General features: G+C 37.0%; 1 protein-coding gene across 1 annotated transcript in view; it reads left to right on the forward strand.

The window, feature by feature from the left end:
- Positions 1-22,517, forward strand: part of nbeab (neurobeachin b) — a 387,766-nt gene that overhangs the window by 198,009 nt on the left and 167,240 nt on the right. Inside the window, exons 33-35 of the mRNA XM_053507055.1 lie at positions 3,959-4,086; positions 10,385-10,446; positions 17,065-17,129. Of these exons, the coding sequence (XP_053363030.1) occupies positions 3,959-4,086; positions 10,385-10,446; positions 17,065-17,129 (255 nt within the window). The remainder of the gene's footprint in view (positions 1-3,958; positions 4,087-10,384; positions 10,447-17,064; positions 17,130-22,517) is intronic.

The following is a 22,517-nucleotide window of genomic DNA, read 5'->3' on the forward strand; positions in this document are numbered from 1 at the left end:
TGGTGCCATGCACCTCCAGGGTTTGGGTTTGTTCCCACTTTGGGTTTGTGCATATGGAGATTGCATGTTCTCCCCATGCTTGGTGGGTTTTCTCACTCCAGTTTTCTCTCACAGTCCAAAGACATGCAGATTAGACTAATTGCCATTCCTAAATTGCCTGTACTGTGTGAATAAGCGTGTGAATGTTGACCGGAGGTCCTACCACCATCGTAGAATGGGAATTAATGGTCACCATTGGCCTCTATGGTCCCTAGTTGGACTACAGAGGTTCCTATATGGATGAATTGATGGATGGATGGATGGATGGATGGATGGATGGATGGATGGATGGATGTTCATGTTTACAATGTCTGCTTCTGCCCTGAGTATGGGTGGAAATTGTAAAATGGTCACAATGTAAAGTACACCATTGTCCCTTGAGCTGACTCTAGAACTGTGGATCTGTTAAAAGTTTTAAATTCCGAAGACGCTGTGAAGAAAAGACACAGCATTTCAGCTGAAAAACTTAAATACATGAAAGTGGAAGGAAAGAACAAACAGAACCGATGAATGTGAACAAAAACTTGAGAACCTCACAGTTTTAAATAACGGAAATGTGTCAAGGGAAAAAAAAAATCATATGTAACACAATTAATACAGATATTAGAAAAAACCTAGTTAGCTAACTGTGATGAGTGAAGTGTAAATGAAAGGTTATAGTGTTCTAGTGTTTTTCTATGTTTTTTTTTCCTTCTGAGTTTTTATGCTCATATCTGTCTTCTGTTATTCTGCGCAATCAAAAGTCCCGGTTTGACTTGAACGCCACTCAAGAGTAGCGATCTACTTGGCTTATTCTTGGGTCTGTGAGCCGCCAAGTTCTTCTGATGTCATTTTCTGAACGCGGGGTTGGGATTTTCTTACTACATAGTTCTGTGTGAGGTGGAGCTGGCAACTCCTTTGAATATCTATAATCTGTGCCAGGATATTAATAACGCAGGCTTAATTAACAAACTAAAAAAAAATTATAGATGAAACGAACAAGTAAAATATATATTAATATTATTTTTAAAAATAGTGTGGTGAATATTTTATAGCTCGAATTAATAGCTGTTTTTATAAAGCAGAAGAAAATCTGAACCCGGGACTGCAGTTGTAATAATAATAGTAATCATCATCATCATCATCATCATCATCATCAAAAATCTATTTATATTCATTTCATTTATATTTATTAATTAGTTTGTTTCCTATTTAAAGGCTTAGTGCATCAGATCATCAGTATTGACTATATTCTCTCATTTATTTATTTATTTATTTATTTATTTATTTGTTTGTTTATTTGTTTGCTTGTTTTTGTTTTTATTTATTGCCAAATGCTGTTCATTAATGTATAGTTGTTAATTGTTCCCCCTTTTAAATTTCCTATCCTTTATGTGTATTCATTGTGTGTGTGTGTGTGTGTGTGTGTGTGTGTGTGTGTGTGTGTGTGTGTGTGTGTGTGTGTGTGTGTGCGCGTGCACAATTGTTTAGCCTGTGCAGTTAAAAAGTGCAGCAGCGGAGCAATGCCACCAGAGGGGGACTGCAGTCAATAGCTGAGTGTGTGTGTACAGTATGTGTGTGTGTGTATATATGTATGTGTGTATGTATATGCGTGTGTGTGTGTGTATATATGTGTCTGCGTGTGTCATTATTCGCTTTCGCATGCTGGAGCTTCATTCTTTTGTTTCCAGCTCAGGTGAAAGATCACATGGCTTGCTTTTGTCGTCGCTGCCGAGGTTGCGCCAAACAAGACATCACACACCTTGTGCATCACCTCAGGTGGTGTGTGTGTGTGTGTGTGTTTATTCTGACCTTGAGTCCATTCATTCTCATGACAGAAATCACATCGCCTAGATACTGTCTGTATGCAAGAGAGCAAGAGATTGCGTGTGTGTGTGTGTGTGTGTGTGTGTGTGTGTGTGTGTGTGTGTGTGAGACTCTTTTCTCTCTGGGGGTCTTTCCACTTTACACACATACACACTCTTCTCCTGCACTAGGAATGGTTGCCATGGCAGCAGTAACGGCAGCACTCAGAGTGAGTGTGAAGTCAATGATGAAGGTGTCTGGCTGCAGAGGCTCTGATGTCTAACCTGTGTTCGACTGATACACACACACACACACAGTACACACACACTACACACACACACACACACACACTTTGAAGTGCATCACACTAACTAACCCTTACCTGTAAAGCTGTCATTTATTTTATCCACAGTTATGTCCATGCTGCCTTAATATTCTGTTTAATCCCACAGAGATGCTCAGTTCTCTAATCTGATCTAATCTGATCTAATCTGATCTAATCTGATCGGTCAAAAGATGTCAAGTTGTTTCAATTTAAACAGAACTATAAGACGAGAGTCATTTGTTCCCTATTAAGGTTAATATGTATAATTGTTTGTAAATAGCTGAGGTGTAGATGGATCGAACACATTAGTGTGTGCTGATATTAAAAATGAATCCACATTACGCTGGAAACAGAACACAGACCCACTCAGGCACCAGACTGATACTGCTGCAAAGCATTGTGGGAACCGCAGTCTGTGGCGCATCATGTCTGTTTGTAGGCCGTGGTGATGCTCAGGAGTTATAATGTGACGTGAAGTTATAATATAATGTGCACATATGCATTGATTACATTTTTATAGAAGATCATTTTTATCTGTTTATAGTTACACCGCGGATTATCAGTTTCTGCCCTCATCTTTTACTCTCGTGAATTTAGGACAGAAATACTATATGGCTTATGTTACTGGGAAACTTCACTACCTGTTCCTTCCTTCTTTCTTTCTTTCTTTCTTTCTTTCTTTCTTTCTTTTGAACAGCGATCTTATTCCCTGTCTTAGTTATTTTTTTTTTGTTTCATAGTTTTTTATTTTACCTACCACATCTTTCTTTTTGTTTACTTATATGCCTGTTTGTTGTTAATTTTAGATCTATCTATTTCAGATCTATCTATTCTTTCTTTCTTTCGTTCTTTCTTTCTTTCACCATTTTTTGCTTCTTTTTAATATATAATAATATAATAATATATATATATATATTAATAATATTTAATATATATCATTCCTTCTCAGCCACCCTCTCTCCCTCCCTCTATCTATCTATCTATCTATCTATCTATCTATCTATCTATCTATCTATCTATCTATCTATCTATCTATCTATCTATCTATCTATTTTAATTTGTATTGGTTGAGTTGTTTTTAAGTTTATTCTTATCTGTCTGTCTCTCCCTGTAGCAATTCATCCATCCATTCATCCATCCATCATCCTTTTCTTTCTTTCTTTCTTTCTTTCTTTCTTTCTTTCTTTCTTTCTTTCTTTCTTTCTTTCTTTCTTTCTTTCTTTCTTTCTTTCTTTCTTTCTTTCTTTCACCATTTTTTGCTTCTTTTTAATTTTCCAGCCTGTATACCATTCCTTCCCAGCCTTCCTCTATCTATCTATCTATCTATCTATCTATCTATCTATCTATCTGTTTTTTCTTTCTTTTATTTGTCTTTTTTCTTTTTTTTTTTCTTTTTTAAAGATTGAAAATAACAAAGATTTGTGACTGTCTTGTCCTCTGCTTCCTCTGACATGTGAAGATACCCACAGCTTTACAAACCTACAGCATCATGTGTCCACAGAACATTCAGAGAAAACTGCTGCCTCTCAGCTTTATCATACCTCACTCAGGATTGGCTATAGAGAAAGAGAGAGAGAGAAAGAGAGAGAGAAAGAGAGGGAACATATGCTATCATCCACACCTAGAGAGCATGGTTTTGGTCTCTGTACCTGTATGGCTGTTGCATTGACAGGATTCAGGTTTGCGCTCTGTGGAGACGCGAGTAAAGACTCTCTCCTGTTACACAACTCCAGATCCCAAACTGCTGTGATTTAAATCAAATTCTCTCTCTCTCTCTCTCTCTCTCTCTCTCTCTCTCTCTCTTTTCAGTATCACTGCTAAGTTGGAGCGAGCCCTGGAGAAGGTCGCCCCGTTACTGAGGGAGATCTTTGTGGACTTTGCCCCGTTCCTGAGCCGCACTCTCCTGGGCAGCCATGGCCAAGAGCTTCTTATAGAAGGTACAGCATTGTTTTAATGAATAAATAACTACAAATCAGGTTTGAAGGCAGTGTTTGCTCTCCCTGGGTTCGCCAAGTGATTTAATTATAAAAAAATAAAAAAAAATCAGCTAAAAATGTTGTTTGTAGAGACTGAATTATCATAACTGTTATCATAACCGCTGGTTTGGAGCAGCAATCATTTAACAAGAAAGAAATAAAGGAAAGTGTTAGATTCACTGGAGCAACCTCACTGTGTCCTCTCATGCAGTGGTGAGGAAGGACAACATACAAATGTACACTTAGACATCTCATACTGGTGTACATACACTCACATTCCCACTCCACACTGTGCATCCAGCGTAGCATGGCGCATGGTAGCGTAACATAGTGTAGCATAGCCTCCAGCTCGCCTTAATAGGAGTGTGTTTGGTTTAATGTGTTGCTGAAGCTTCAAACCTCAAACCTCAAGACTCACCATTACATTACAGTGCTGTGAAAATATGTGTTCCTGTGAGTAATGTCCGAACCGCACACGCACACATGCATATGCATACATGCACACACAGAAACACACACCTATGCACACATGTACACATGCACACACACACATACTGTATGCACGCACACACACATAGAAACCTGCACACACGTTTATATTCTCCTTTGTTTTCGCTTATTCAGTTCTATTTATCTATCTCCATATCTATGCATCTTTTAAAGATTTTTTTCTTTCTTTGAATAATTTGTTTATTCTTAATTTATTCTTTGTTTATTCTTTTTTATATTCTTTCCTCAGTTTCCTTTCTTTTCATTTGTTTCTTTTTTCTTTTTGCCACTTTATTGCTTTATTTACTGTTTTTATTTTTTTGTTAAATGTTCCATTGTTCTTTTTAATCTTTTTTTGTTACCTTTTTCTTAATTGAGTAAAGGTAATAGTACAGTTTTGCATTTGCCCAAAAAAATAATCAGGCAGAAAACATAGAGATTATATAGAAACATCTCCAACTTTCGAGAAGAGTAAAGAAAAGAGGACAAAGAGAGAGAGAGAGAGAGAGAGAGAGAGAGAGAACTCTTCTCAGTAATTCACACAGGCGTCACATATTGAGTGACTGAGGTGACAGATAGAGTCGGGATAAAGGGACAGTGGAGGAAGGGTGTGTGTTTGCAGTGACGAGTGTGAATAAGTGTGAGCTGAGGCCGATCTCACGTTGCCGAGAGACTGAATTAACATCTAGCTTAGAGAAACACGGAGCTCCGCTCTCAATCACACGGAGCGGTGGAGAAAACACGTCGTCAGCATCCCCGCACTCGTTCCTCCACTTTATACTGCATTTCTCTAAGCTGTGACAAAACACCCTGATTACTGAGAGAGAGTTTACTGAGAGTTTAAATCTCACTTACATCTCTCATCTTAGAGAAATTCACCTTCAGTAACACTCAGTGAGTCTGCTGCTATCACCCAAGGTTCCTCTTCCTGCACTAACACACTGTTCAACACACCCAGCTGAGGCTTCTTTAAAATGTAACTACCTTCAGTAATCCAATAAAAAAATAAAAAATAAAATAATAATAATAATATTAATAAAACATGGAAATATTTAGTTTTTTATTAATTAGATTTTTAATGGATTTTTTGTAGGTAAATAATAATAATAATAATAATAATAATAATAATAATGGACACTTTTATTGTTATAAATGTATTATTATTATTATTATTATTATTATTATTTGGAGGTAGTATTAGTAGTGTGTTTTAGTATTAGTAGTGTAGTGTGACTGATTAGATTTTTTAATGGCATTTTTGTAGGTCAATAATAATAATAATAATAATAATAATAATAATAATAATAATAAATGGACATTGAAGGTTTTTATTTCAATTGTTATAGATTTATTATTATTATTATTATTATTTTTTTATTATTATGATGATTATTATTATTATACAGTAGTGTTGTATTTATTTATTAATAAATGTATTATTATTATTATTATTATTATTATTATTATTATTATTATGATTATTATTATTATTTGGAAGTAGTATTAGTAGTGTGTTTGTTTGCTGATTAGATTTTAAATTTTTTTAAAGTTTTATTTATTATAAATAATAACAATAATAATAATAATTAGTAGTAGTAGTAGTAGTAGTGGTAGTAGTGTTTATTTATTTTTTCATTCATTCTTTCATTTGTTTGTCATTTGTTTATTCAAAGATTTAAAAGAAAATTTACTTTGTTTTTTTGGAGATTTATTATTATTATTATTATTATTGCTTTTGTTGCTGTTATTTATTTATTTGGTTGTTTTATTTGTTTGTTTAATTTACAATGAAAACAATGATAAAATTGGACCTAAATTGGTTTAGGAAATTCAATCAATACCCCCAACACCTCAGAATGTAACAGGCCCTATTTAACAGACATAAAACAGTCAGTCATGAGATGAGACTTCAGTTCCAGCCTCAACATGTGGTTATTATAATCCTAAACTCGCCAAAACACAACTGCATGACGATCTTCTCTTCCGTTTAAAATATTTCTGACCACAGTCGTGTGTTTCTATGCCATGTCTTCCTAAACAAAGCAGAGCACACTCCCAGACACATAATCACCAATTTCCAGGGCATGACTCATGACTCTTACTCTGCCACCCCTTCACTGCATCAGCCCCATTTCTCCATTTGTCCATCGTGCAGGCCCGAAGAAGAGATGCCTGTTTTCTCCTCCACCTTCCTCACTTCCTTTCTCTCACAGCTGAAATACTGTTCGCTGGTGCAAAGGCGCCATATTTACCCGTAATTACCCACCATCCATCACCCGACACGGCATCAGGGGTCAAGCCCTTGCCCGTCCCCCCTTCAGGCCCACGGTCACAGGGGGCAATTATGTCCTGCCCGGCCCCCTGAATCGCTCTGGTGCACTTGGAGTTGAGATCGAGGCCCCATGGTGGAACAGTGCGCTTGTTGTGAATGCTCAGCGGCCTGACGTGGAGCTGCTACAGCCGTCTGACAGTGACACATTCAGGCACTGTGCCATTAAGTGGAAAAGCTTGGCATGGCTCTGTTTAAATAGAATGCATTTAGTTTGTCCAGCAGCGTGTCCCAGGGTCAAGCAGCCACCTGACTTATGGGAGGATGGGGTGAGAGTAGGGGGTCACGCAGCCTGTTTAGAGGTCACGCCATGTACGCTATGCTGGGACATAACCTCGGCCTCGTAAATGTGAAAGAGAGATTGTAAGGACGGGGCCAAGGATACTTGTCCTCTGAAACATTGCAGTCATTGCTTCCGCAGTTTAAATAGCGAAGCAGTCATTCAGATTTAAGAGGATGTTTCACTTACAGGGTGGTGGTTTTGGGGTAGTTAAGATGGCTGATCTTTTTATTAGCATGCTGGAGATTTCAAAACTTGATGTCATACCATGAGTGTGTAGAAGCTGATATTTATTTTATAGGCATGATATGCTCTACTCCTAAATACGGAGCAGACCAAAAGCACCAGCACTCAAATGTTGAAAAGTTCACATCCTGTATTTAAGTGTCTGTATGGGAACTATGGAAGTAACCAGCTAAGAACGTTATCCCCAAAAGAACAAATGTGTTCAATACATGTGCAAATACTGTAGATATGAACAGGAAGTGCGCTGGGTGTATCTAGGGTGTCTCAAAAAAACTCAAATGTTTTTTGATACACCCTAGACCTGTTATTTTTTATTTTCATCATTCTGAAATATGAAGCTCATGGGACCAACAAAGAGCACATTCATTACCGTGACCATACGAGGTGCTGAGGCATTTAAATTAAATGATGCATTTTCATTTATTTCTTCTGGTTTACTGCATACTAATGTGTTTCTATTTCGGGAAATACAGCAAAACTAACTATATATCATGATCAGGTACCAAAAAAATTAATGTAAGCAGAAAAAAAAAAGGTCCTGAGCAAATCTCTAAGGTATGGATGAGTACGCATTGGAGTGATGTAGCTGAGGCTGAGGAACCATCAGAGCCAGCATCCATACACCATGCTATGTGCTTTCCCCTAGTGTTTTCCAAACACCTTCCGATTTTAGCAACACCCACTTCTCTGGATTCGTTTGGATTTCGAAAACAGACACAAATATTTTGGGCATGATATGGATACAGATAGTAGTGGCACTAGGTTGCATGATGCTTTGAGGAAGACTCTGAATGCTATACTTGTCCATCTGTCCTACTTTTGTGTGTGTGTTTCCATTTCCAGGTTAGTTCTGAATCATTCTAAGAGTTTACTCTCCTTTGACCAACGTTAGCCACCTCAGTAGCATTTACCCACCTCTGACAAGTGTTAACTCTCACCTTACTACCATTTACTTACCTTTGACTAGTGTTTACCCACACCTCAATGGCATTTACCCACCTCTGACTAGCATTTACCCAAACCTAACTAGCATTTACCCACATCTTACTAGCATTTACCCAATCCTAACTAGCATTTACCTACCTCTGACTAGCGTTTACCCTCACCTCGCTAGCATGACCAACTGACCAAACCTCACTAGCGTTTACCCACACCTAGCCCACACCATTTACCCAAATCTGACTATCATCTACCCGCCTCTGCCTAGCATAACCAAATGTTAACTAACATTTACTCACACCTTACTAGCATTTACCCACCTCTGACAAGCATTTACCCACCTCTGACTAGCATTACCCACCTCTGATTGGCGTTTACCCACACCTCCCTAGCATATACCCACATCTGACTAGCATTTATCCACTTCTCACTAGCATTATTTACCTCACTAGCTTTTACACACATCTGACTAGCATTACTCATCTCTGACTAGCATTTACCCACACAAACAGCATTACCCATCTCTGACTAGCATTTACTCACCTCTGACTAGCATAACCCACCATTGACTAGCGTTTACCCACACCGCACTAGCATTTACCCACCTCTGACTAGCATTTACATACATCACTATAGCATTTACGCATTAGCATGACTATCTGACTAGCATGACCAACTGCTGACATACATAATTATGTAACAATATTTGAATGTATGGAAAAGGGCTTTTCCTGCCGCATTAGCAAAAGGCCTCAAAAAGGCAATATATATATATATCTGTCTTGTAAATATTCTTTTATATTATAATATTATATTATATTATTTTATAAATTATAAATACTGTCTTTCATTCTTTTAAACTCTTAATAGAGTTTAATAAACTTTATTGACTTCAGCTATATTCATTCCTTTCATGCTGTTGTTTAACAGCGAATTTCCAAGAAATATTCTTAATATTTTTTTTTCCTGGTATGTTGTCTTTTTTATACCACTACAGAGCTGAGTGCAACCATAGAGTATTTTTCATGCTGTGCTTCTGGCTTTGAGGAGATATTTTACTATCCAAAGTCAAATCCTTCAATATTTATACCCCGCTCACAGATATCGATGTAGACAACAATTTCACACTAGAGAGTTTATACCACACGTAGAATGTTTAAACCACAAGTATGGTGGATTCTTCATTCTTATGTACCGGGGTCCCATAATTAAAGCAACTATTTACCGCAAACACTAATGTTAACAATTCCCAAAGAGAAGGGACATGTTGTTCAAAAATGTGAGGGTTATTAATCATTTATAGAAGCTATACAGGAGCAGACACACACAGACACACACAAAAAAAGACCTAGAATGACATACAGTATTTACAAAAACTAGTTATATCACACCTTGAACATTGCTCTGCCTCATGCACTTCTCTTTGAAAAAATAAATACCTTCAATCATGTGTTGTTAAAAGGTTGAGAAGATTTTGGTGACCTTCTTGTGTTCACTTGAATTGGCCTCAACAAGAATATGTTGTCGCTCTAGGTCTGCTGTTGGTCTTGGCGCCATTGGGCAATCCAAGGAATTAGCAAAGATACGCCACAATTTATGTTCCTTAAAATAATCTCGGTCTGACATGCAGAAGATGACCTCTAACCACTCCAGAGACGTTATCTTGCGCCCAGATAACTGTTAGCCATCTCAAAGACCAGGCTTGGACATGACAGTGGCTTTATCGTACAGGAAGCTTTGAATGCATCCACACTTGACCAGGCTTATTTACACAAAAGTGACTGAATTGCAGATACGATAATCATTGTTATAACAGAGATGCTGAATTCTGGACATTGATTGTTGCAGTTGACATTAGTTCTGGTTTTAAAGCAACTCATCATGGGTTTATATTAAAAAGTCTGTACTAATACGTTAATGTTTTTATAGTTATAGTAATATGATTCCTAATGCCTTTTCTCTTTGTTCTCCATCAGGTCTGGTGTGTATGAAGTCGAGTACCTCGGTGGTGGAGCTGGTCATGCTGCTTTGCTCTCAGGTGAATCTCTTTTTCAAACTTTTTCACTCTTTTTTTATTCTTACGCAAAATTTTGGTGTTAACATTAGGCAGCATGCTTTAAACCTGGGAACGAATTGTAAAATCGTCATCTTAAGACCAGACGAGAGCGATCTCTTTCCAAACAGTCTAGCACATTAAAAGATGCCCCCGACAAGCCCTGTATACACATGGCATCCGATCCTACAGGAGCTTCACAGCCTTCCTTTAACTCCCAGTGACATATTACAGCTCACTGATCTCCCTGGTCTCTTGTTAAGCCTTCCCTTTCAAAAGGGTCAGGCTCCCAGTGTTGCCGTCAGAGGAGGAGATATTTAACATACCTTCTGTCAGGCCATCAGTCTTGCCCAGTGAGCCCATAAGGAAACCATTACCTCAGCGTCTCTCCTGGAGGATCCTGCTGCTAGTAGAGCTCCATGGGGCTTTTTGGAAGCCAGTGGCACCTTGGTGCTGTCCATATCTCTGAACACGCCACTCAGGAGGAGATTTAGTTAATGCTCATGCAGTTATGCACATCCATAGCAGGCCCTGATAAAGGTCCCTCTCTCCAGACTGAGCGGCGCTCCGAGCGAGTCCTGCTGCTCTGCTGCTGGCCTTTTGAAGTTTTCTCTCTCTCTTTCTCTCTCTCTCTTTTTCTTTTAGCAATGTCTTTCATTTTTATGGCTGATGAGTGAGCCTGGGTGCTCTTTGTATGTTGGAGTTATTATTGAGAACTGCGTCAGGATCTCTCAGCTCTTCTCTCCCTCCCTCCCTCGATGCAGAGATAGCATTACGACGGGCTCCAGGACTTCCTGCCATTAGAAGCTCCCAGGGTAAAAGCTAGGCCTGATCTATCGATCAGGACAAGGAGGGGTGAAACCGGAGACCAGGCCCAATGTCATTTTGGAGGCATCAGGGCATGCTTGGAGCCTGCACTCCACAGGCCATGATTTATACACACACTCTTAAGGCAAAGCTGAAATGGCAGCCTGAAAATTCAAGGATTAATTTTAAGACAAAGTCAAGGTAAAAATTTATTGGAGTAATAGAGCAGTTTGGGCGTTTTGATCTCTTTTTGCTCAGTCGAGACTTGTTATAAGGTTTTCTTTGACCAGATAATAAACTATGAACTTAATTTTTGGTGCCTTTAAGTTTATTAACAGAACCAAACCAAATGTTGCATCTGTGTCTGGAGATGTACAGCTCTACTGCACTGTCCTTTATGAATTGTGGTTTAGTTTAGCCATTGGCGTCTACAAAAAGAAAACACACAGCTTATTTCACTTCCTGCATTCGGGTTAAATTAGAGAAATATGTTAAGCATAAATCGTCTGATTCAGTGCCATGTAAAAAAAAAAAAAAACTATTTATAACTCTTTTTTTTGCACATAAGATGCTGTTATTGGCCTTTAAGTTCCTTTGTGTATATTATCAGAATTTCTAATACAAACATCACTACAGTTTATTGTCCCCTGTAACACTGTACAGCTTCTCACAGTCCTTTCCATGCCGCAGTTTATTTCCACTTAGACAGAAGACAGTAGGCAGAGTTGCCTCGATACCAACAAACTCAAACCCGGTCCTCACTTGTCTCGGCTCTAATCCTCCCAGACAGCAGGGGTTTCGCCGCACCGACCTTTTGCCCTGTTCTGCTTTGCAAACTGTCACTTTTATGAATAAATTAGTGATAATCATCTTTGCCCTTTTTTTTTTTGTTATTTATGCTTTCTAATCACGTTGATTCATCTAAGGGCATAGACAGGCGTCCTGCAGAGTGGCAGAAATCGTGCTGGAGGTCACGTAGGTCGATTCCATGTAGCAGCTTAAACGTGCTTAAAGGATGGGACACGGAGACGGGGAGATTTACCGCTGGAGGACCTCCAGATGTTGGTGACGGCGAAAGGCAGATAAAAGCAAAGCACTTTTTCTAGTTCTTGACAGGTCGGATTGAGACACCGCAAATTTGCGAGCCTCTATTAAGGTTGCATTTAAGAGAAAGAGGAAAAGGGTAATACTTCTCAGCCATCGTTATGTGGGAGAAAAAAATGCCGTTGTCATACAGTAAGTTTAAGTTTGTCAGTTTGTTGAGTTTTTTGGAACTAGGAAAGGAAAGATGATATAAATTCTAAAAGAATTTCAGGTTCTTTATTGGGATTATAATACTAATGGGGACTATTCTTGGTATTTTTTGTCCACTAATGCAGGGACAAACCTGGTAAAGAGTATATTATTTAATATATTTTATATAATATTTATATAATATATTCCATTATGGTAATAAAAAGGTAAAGGAATGTGAACATAGCACCAGAATCACCTTCTTTCATTCTAATAAAACAAGCACACACATACAGCTCAATTCTGTGAATCTTTTTCATAGACTTTAGAAATTTAGAAAACATAAATTTAAAGTCCTTTAAAACAGTAGTTCTGATCCCTAGTTCTAGTGGACCCCCCTGTGTTTTACCTGCTTAGCAACAATCATGTCTATTCAGAAAAGCCTGTTAATTAGCTGATTTGTTAATTCAGGTGTGCTGGGAGCTGAGAAAACTACAATATCCCAGGCAGGGGGTCCTCCTCCTTTCAAACCTCAGGCATCATCCCAGTCCTTCAAAACGTTCCTGTTATTCCTGTTCTCTAAATCATTATCATCATCATTCTATAGAACTCCAGCATTCTTCCTGCCCCTGAGTGTTTAATGCCTACAGAGTCTGACTTTTTCTCCCATCCTCAGGTTTATCTCAGTTCTACCTTGACTAAGCTTTAGCAAATCACTCTAGTCCATGATCATGCTCCCTATTTATACCACAGATCATATTACCACCTTCTGGAGGTGCACACGAGTGTTAATTCACTTCACAATCTCATTCGGCTCCCCACAGGGATCGTTGTTTCACAGGCTGATGCAAAAAACAAACAAAAAAAAAAAGATGGCATGAAAGACGAGCTGTACAGCGCCCGTCTCCCAAAGCAGAGCAGATTGGATTTTGGGTCGGCTCTCGAGTATCATTCTGATGTCATTTTTCCTGTGTTTATTTTTGTCACGTGAGCGCCGTTTGATCTGGGGTTCTGAAGGAAGGGTTCGACAGGGTCCAAAATGAGCAGCAGTCTCCGGGCACGGCGCAGACAGCAGCATAAAGAAACAGAAGAAGAGGGAGGTACAGGGGGTCACTCGGAACATTTGGAAACCAGATGCGTTCTGCCATTGTCTCATGCTGAGCTAGGATTAAGAATTCAAGTTTGGATCGGTTTCTTACGACCATCACAGTTACAGAGGTTAACGTTTGAAACATGCAGTGTAAGGTTTGTGTTAGGGATGGCTCTTAAAGCTTTTCTTATAAAACTTTTTTAACTAACCCATAATTATTCTGATTTATAACTATTATGCGTTAGACTAGTCCTTAGACAGTCCTGATCGTTGTACTACTTAAAAATCATAATAAAAAAATCCACAAAAAAGTAAGGCTTCCAAACAAGCAAGAGGTTGTTTGGTATTGTCTTTGTTGTATATTTAAAATAATGAAAATACATATTTGAAATGTTGACTTACGGTACAGGGTGAACTGTCTGAAATAATTTCTCACCTCAGCATTTATTGCCAGTGACAGATATATTTAGGTTTAAAAACATAAACAGCAAGTAAACCACTGGAAAATAGTCTACTACTACTAATACTACTACTACTAATAATAATAATGAATTGATAAATAAATTAATTAATTAATTATTAATAACAATAATAACAACAATAATAATAATAATAATAATAATAATAATAATAATAATAATAATAATAAATAGATAATTAAATTAATAATAAAGTAATAATAATAATAAAATCTAGCAAAATATGCACATGATTTTGTTAGGTGTCGGAATAAGATTTTTTTTTGTTTCCACATTAATAAACCTTTAATATTTTAATGTGACCTCTATGTCTATTTTATGAAAGAAATTTAAATGTATAGTGGTAAAAGGTTAAATTCAGGTCACAGGTCTGTATATGTGTGTGTGTGTGTAAGAAGTTTGCACTTTCTCCCTGTGCTTGGTGGGTTTCCTCTGATTACTCAGGTTTCCTCACACAGTCCGAAGACATGCAGATTAGGCTAACTGGCATTTCCAAATTCTTTAGTGTGTGTGTGTGTGTGTGTGTGTGTGTGTGTGTGTGTGTGTGGTTGTGTGCCCTGAGATGGATTGGCACCCCGTCTTGAATGTACTCCGACTTGTGTCCCGATTCCTCCCGGATAGACTTCAGGCTTCCTGTAACCCTGCGGTATAAAGAACAAATGAATTTAAATGTATATTAATATAATTCATTATCTTTAAAAAAAAAAATCATGCTGATGGCATTGTGTTATCTCAGAATACACCTCTATAACACCTCTCCATTTTGGAAAGTACACTTTATTATCAACAAATCTCTACAATTCATTAACTTTTCTGCAGTTGCTTACTTTATTCATTAAATCATGTAAACTCTCCCGCACTGGTGTGTTGATGATGAGCAGTTAAAGTTCAGGGATTAGTGTGTCATTAAACTACAACCCTGTTGAAACATGTTCAATTCTGAATCAGAAGGTGTTAATTATTCTTCAATCGCAAGTTTTTTTTTTTCATTCTAATGCATTTTCATTACTATGCGAGGCACTCACATGACACAGAAATGGACTGAGAAGATGCAAAAGATTTGGACACATTTAGCTTTGAGACACAGGGACAGTCTTTAGACAGGGAACTTTGTGCTTGCGCTTTTCCCGGTGACATGACAAGCTGTTTATTTTGCCTCATTAACTTCAAGAGAGATCTCAAAAGACAGGCTGGTGAAGAAATGACGATTTATAGCTGCTATAACAGGAGTGATAACAGGAACTAATTCGATTATGTTCCACAGTGATTCAAAAATAAATAAAAATAGTAAAAAGTTGATGTATTTTATTTTATAAAAAGACAAATTAAGATCATACGAGCGATAAAACACTTATTGGAATTTATTAGCTATGTGTTTTTTTTTTCCCTAACTCTATAATTTTATATGTGGGGCGTTCAAGTCAAACTGGGACTTTTGATTGTCCAGAATAACAGAATGCAGTTCATAACAGGATCAGTACAACGGTTGCGCTGCAGAGAAAGTGGATCGGACTGCTTGTTTCATGTCTAAAACGCTGACCTCCCAGGAACTCCTTTGATGACCCAAACATGTGGAAATGGCTTGGAGTGAGGCCAGGACTGTCTGCACCATTTTGCAGAAAATTTGCACCATCTACATATTTTATGGCTGTAAATCGGTCAATCAGTTTTATGACGTCATCCATGAGAAATTTTCTCACAAGTCCCGGTTTGATTTGAACAACCCTCATAGCATTTTAAAAAGTTTATTAGAGGAATAAATTAAATAATCCCAAAAATCCTCATACTCCATGCACGGTGTCCACACTTACAATAGTCCTAAACACGGTTATATTTATTATTATATACAGTGTGTTTATATTATCTTGGGGATTGTTAACAATATACAATTATGCATAATTATTTTTGCCATTATTAGATTTTTTTTCAGTTAAAATGTTGTTGCTATTTTTATGCATGTATTTGTACTGTTTTAAATAATGCATGCAAGGGTTAAGGTCAGTAGATGAAACCATTCTTTTTTACGAGTGCACTCGAATTGTTTTAGCTGTTCAACTCAAATCAACAACATTCCTCCTCTGCATCTCAAGAGAATAGTAAAATGTATCCGTTAAGAAGTAAGAAACATAATTTACAATAAAAATACTGCTACACATACACACGCACGCACAGTCGACTGCATCTGTCAGTCTCTGAGTCCAGAGAGAATTGCTGACCTGCCCTAACCTCCCGGAAACACGGAAGTCTTTGAGTGGTGTACTCTGCGAGCGTGATATTTTTCTTTAGTGCATCACTCATATTTCTGCTCTGGGCATCTCAGCACGTCTGCTCCCAACCCTCTCTTCTCTTCACCCCCAAGACCTGGGAACATTTTTCAGCTTCACTTTTTCTCCCCCCCCCTCCCTCTCTCTTTTTTTTTTTTGAACTCCAAACCAACACTCGTACCTTTGTGAGCAAACAGGAGAGCGGCAGAGTTTTCCCAGAGTGAGCTCCCAAATGGCCTCTTAATCAGCTCCAGACCCATGTTCTGTGTCTTTGTGTGTTTGTGTGTGAGAGACAGAGTGAATAAAACTTGCCGCAGGTCCCAGCAGCTCTCCGGGCGAGTGGAGCCAGAAGGGCCTCTGGATGGAAGTCTTCAGTGGTCTGTCACTTCGTGCATGCAGGGAGGAAATGGCTGTATTTAAGGGGCGAGGGGATACGATTTCACTCCACAATTATGTCTCTCTAGTGTTTATGGATCTGTTCTCACAGGACGAAAAAGATGCCTGCTCTCACAGGAACTCTGTGCTTTTGCTCACGGATGTGTTACTTGTTTCATTTTTTTTTTTTTTTTTTTTTTTAGAACATTTAAAATGTGTTGCTGATGCGTTTAGGATGAGCTGGAAAAGTACAAACCTTTTGAAAATGCAAGCATAGCTCTAAAGCCAAGTCTAGAGTATTAATATTAAACTATTCAGTCACACCTGAAAACCATGTTTCTTTTTTTCCCCCTAGGAATGGCAGAATTCCATACAGAAGAACGCTGGCTTGGCTTTTATTGAGCTGATCAATGAAGGAAGGTAATTCTCCCAAAAATGAACGCTCATCGAATGTGCAGGGTGGACAAGAATTGGAAGATCAGATCAGAAATATACAACAATAGATACGAGTGCACATAACAGTCAAGAATTATGTACATAAGTCATGCTTTATAGTTATATAAGGTATAATTTTTTTCCTGTTCATCCAAGTCCATATACAAAAAATATACATTTATAATTAATAAATTAATACGTCACTAAGTCAATAAGTAGGTAAAAGGTAAATAAATAAATAAACAAACAAACAAATAAATAAATAAAACTTTCCTGACTAGTAATATTTATGTGTGACCATGTTTGCAAAATCCAAATATGGAATAAATTAAGCACAATGTTTTATGGCATAAAGATTCGTTCAGGTAAAATTTACCAATATTTTGATCTACAACTTTACAGAGGTAATAATTGTATGAAACTGAACGCATAACCGTAAACGTATATCTAAGGTTAAGTAACCAGTGTAAAGCACAAATGGTTCCTCTCTCATACATGTGCGAATGCATAAAATATTTAGTGGAAAAACTGCACAAAATGGGAAAAAAACAGAAAGTGAACTACAGTGTTAACCAGTTTGCTTTTTGGTCATTTTGTGTTTTCCAAGATCAGGTGTAACCTGGCTCCATGTTTGTTGCTTGGAGCATTGTAATGGATGTAGGTTTGCTAGAAGATGCTATGTCATAAAATAAAGCTTTTTTTTATGCTGAACTGTCCCATCAAACTGATTCAATCAGGTTCATATCTGGCAACCCATTGCAAATTGAATTATCCACAGTTAACTTAAGAAACAAATGACATACCAGCTTTATTAATTGCCTTCACATCATAAACTCCTGATATGACAATCTTCTTAATAATTATTACAAAGATTTACACATTTATCTCTTTTTGCTGATTTTTTTTTAATGTATTTTGTATTTGTTAAGATAAGATGAAGTACAGGGTTTAAAGTCCTAATCATAGTATATGCATTAGGCTTTAACGCAAGGTTTTGACATGTAGTCAGAGAAAAGGTTACAATAATATTTAAGTTGGGACAGTTTTGTGTATTTAGAATAAGGTTTCGCAGCTGTTCAGTTTTTCTCCAAAGATGCCACATTCTTGTTGCTGGCAAATATTGTCGATCTCAGTCATAATAACACTATAGTGTTTCATAAAATCATAATGTGTCATATTTACGAGATAGGTTTCCAGAATAACATCATGTCATATTGTTTATCCAAGTCAAATCAGTAAACACCAAAGGGTTAGCAAAATAATACTGAGTATATGTATCATAATACAAAATGTATCATAGCAACATCATATTTTCATAGTAACACAATAGCGTATCATAGTAAGAAAAATATTTTGTCATAGCACCACAATTCTGCATCATAGCAACATGGTATTTTATATTATCACCATACGCTATACTTCATCATAGGAACGCTGTAGTGTATCAAAGCAACGCCATAGTATCAAAGTAACACCGTAGTGTAACATAGCAACACCTTATTATCATAGCAACATTGTATCATTTAAACACTGCATTGTATCATAATGCCAACAGCATACTGTATTAAAGCAGCATCATGGTGTGGTAAAGTAACACCACAGTGTATAATAGGACAGTAACATCATAGTGTAAAAAAGTAGTAAATTAGTAACACGTTATTTATTATAGTGTGTCATAGTAACACCATAGTGCGTTGTAGTAACATAGTATTATAATACCATAATGTATCATAATAACACTATAATTTGTCATAGCCGCTCAGTACTTCATTATAGTAACACTATTCTTTGTTATAATTCACACCATACGTATCATAGCAACATCATACTCTATCATATTTACACTGTAGTGGATCAAAGCAACACCGTACTGTCAGAGTGACACCATAGTCAGTGTTTGTCACAGCCCTTAGAACAGGTCAGCATTTTATAAATAAAGAAGGCTTTAAATAGAATTTTATTTACATTTAACCAACTATACAACAAGACTTAATAATAAATGTAAAGTAATTATACATATACCCAGGTTTTAAATGATTGTTTTTGCTTGTTCCTGTGACATAATAACAATAATAATAATAATAATAATAATATTAATAATTTACACTCTATGTGGGGGAAACACTGATTATAGTTTATCATAACAACACCATATCATATTAACACCACAGTGTAGTGTCAGTAACCCTACTGTATTATAGTAACACTGATGTGTAACATAGTAACATCATATTGTCATAGTAACAGCATTGTGCATCAAAGCCCCACCATAGTGTGTCCTAGTAACGCCATAGTGTTTTAACATATTGTCATAATATTGTCATAGTAACACAAAAGTGTGTGTGTGTGTTTGTGTGTTTGTGTGTGTGTGTGTTGCATCAGGGCATTGTTTTTTTTTTCTTTTTACAGAGCTGATCAGGCCTAGCTAAGCCTGGATATCCATCTGTTGACCCATCTGTCCCCTCACACACACACACACACACACACACACACACACACACACACACACACACACACACAAATACACACACACACACACACACACAAATACACACACACACACACACACACAAATACACACACACACACATAGAGCTCTTTTCAGAGAGCATGAGTGAACAGTGACATGCGCTGTCCAGGGTGCTGGCACGTCTATCACTCTCCCCACTGTACATCTGTAGTGAGACACCTGTCCTGCTGTCCTCTTTGTTTTCACCAGCTCTACTGTAACACTGGTTTAATAAAGCATACAGCAGGATATGAGGATAATCATTTACAATTCACTTAACACACACGCGTGCACACACACACACACACACACACACACACACACACACACACACACACACACACACAATCTCACAAGCCTACAGGGCATGATATAATTGTATACAGAGTATAAAAAGCAGTGTTGGTGGTATCTCGTTTAGTATAATTATTGTGAAAAAGCATCCCGTCACATTTCACCTACAATTAGAATTTTGTTGACGTCCATCAATCCAGGAAAAAGTAGAACATCTTGAAATATTGTTTAAATCATGTCACCACAGTACTGTATGTAGGCTTTGGCTAATGTGTAAAGTCAAAATCATGGTGTGTTTTCTTTTTGTTTCCTCGTTGTCTTTATTGTTCGTGGCTGATGTTCTGAGAAAAGCTCCATATTCGACAGGGGCTCTAATGACCGATTTCTGGTTGAAGTGAAACAGACAATGGGATGCAATTTCAGGCAGATCTGTCATCTTTTGAAATTGCACCACAAATCAATTTATGTTGGAAAATCATCTGGCAGTCCGAAACCATCTTAAATGTGGTTAATGTTTCCGTTTTTTAAACTAAGAAGCCGGAATGCGTGCTATTCGTAGACATAATGAAACATTTGTATTGGTTTATTAGGATTATATTGGAATTGACAGAGTAGGCAAAATATTCAAGAACACAAGCAGACGTACTGTAAGTTTCATAAAATGCAATTCCATATATATTTATTTTTATAGTTTTTAAAATTTTAGGCTTTAACTTTGTAACTGTGCCCTGCTAAAGCTGATTAATTAGGTGGGAGAAAAGTTAAATCACAAGACCATGTAAAAAAAAAATTACACTAAAATTCCAATCTAGTTCTAAAAATGTCATAATTAAATGTTTTACAGGTATACACAGCGGCCATAAACACCCTCATGTTGAATTTTTCCATAAAAGTAAATTGAAAAATTGCAGTATAAATGAGAGAAAGTAGATAAATATTAAAGCCATCAAAACGCTAAAATTTAACTTATATTTATCTAAGCTTCTCAAGTGAGGTATATTCGGTATAATAATAAAATTTTATCTCTCATGCCTAATTTCATGAACTAATCACAAAGACCTACAGTAATCCTTTCATAGCTGTGTGTTTAGTGAGGGTTTATACAGAGAATTTAACTATCAATCTACAAAAAATATAGAAAATTCTACATTCAGTCAAAACATCATGTAAAACAACACTTACTATACTGATCCATGTTTTTTTCTTCGTTTGTTTAAAAAAAATATTTTTTAAAATTCAATTATTAATTATATATTTTTAATTATTAAATGGCAATTTATATTTAATTTATTCAAAATATTTTTTCAGTGTACACAAAAACGGATTTTCTGTTTTTATGTAGTTTGTATGTAATGAAGTATGTAACATATTTCAATTTGAGTATTTGGCAGACACCCTTATCCAGAGTGACTTAAGTTTCTTTTTTGTTTGTTTGTTTTTACATCTGAACAATTAAGGGTTATGGGCCTTGGTGCATGGCAACTTGGTGGTGCTGGGGTTTGAACCAGGGACCTTCCGATCAGTGGCCCAATGCCACTTAAGTAATTTACGTAATCCTATTTAGCCTAGTTGAACCTAGACATGAATTTTTAAATATAATCAAATCATATTTTTTACATGACTGGAAATTTTGCATTTAGTATTTTGATCCATGAATCATCTATTTCAGTGTAAGAGAGATTTGAAACTTGAATTAGCTTTTCCCTTCTTGTTACTCGTAGTGTACGTTTGTGTATACTTACCGTGTTTTACAACTTACTGTAAATTGTCTACCACACATTTACAGTTAATAGGCTGGGTAAAACTCAACAGGCTTTTAGAGACAAGAAGTCAAGAACACAAGAAAAGAAAGAAGCAGAATAAGTTTACTGTATATTCATCTATCTGCCAAATTCCGCAGACCCCAATCCAATTGGGCATTGATGGGATGCTCCAGACAAACAATCTGATCAATGCAGTTCCCACCCTACAACACACAGCACCCAAAAGATCGGGCGCCAACCTCCTGGTGCCAGACAAAACAGGACACCCAAAGAGGCCCTATGGAGAAAAAGCTTAAGTGGGCAGAGCCAACTGGTGGCACAAGGGGAACTCAAAACCTGGGTAGTTTTTATGTTAATGGATTTTATGTTATGACTGATCAGCACATATACAGGTAATTTAAAATACATTAATAGTTAAGGATTCGTGTCAATGAAAAATCTCATAAAAACGTACTGTTAGTAAAAAAAAAAAAAAAAACAGTTGATACCAATTTAAAAACCCCTTTGGCTTTTTTATGAATAAATAATGTGTCATGTAACACAAAAATGCCAATTGTGCTCAACTCCACCGCCCATGCAGAAGGCGTGAATGTCTGTGCTGGTTTTATTTCATCCCTCTTATTATTAGCACAGACTACAGGTTCACAGCTTGTTTCCTTGTCAAGCCTAAAAAAGGTAATTCAGTGCCTGTCAGCATTTCAGGACATGTACTGTATGAGATTGATGAATGCAGTTATGAATTAAACCTCAAACGAGCCATAAAAAGAAATCACCCTCAGTATCATGTGCGGGAGAAACACAATTATA

This window comes from Clarias gariepinus, chromosome 11, assembly GCF_024256425.1.
Source record: "Clarias gariepinus isolate MV-2021 ecotype Netherlands chromosome 11, CGAR_prim_01v2, whole genome shotgun sequence".
In the NCBI taxonomy this organism is placed as follows: domain Eukaryota; kingdom Metazoa; phylum Chordata; class Actinopteri; order Siluriformes; family Clariidae; genus Clarias; species Clarias gariepinus.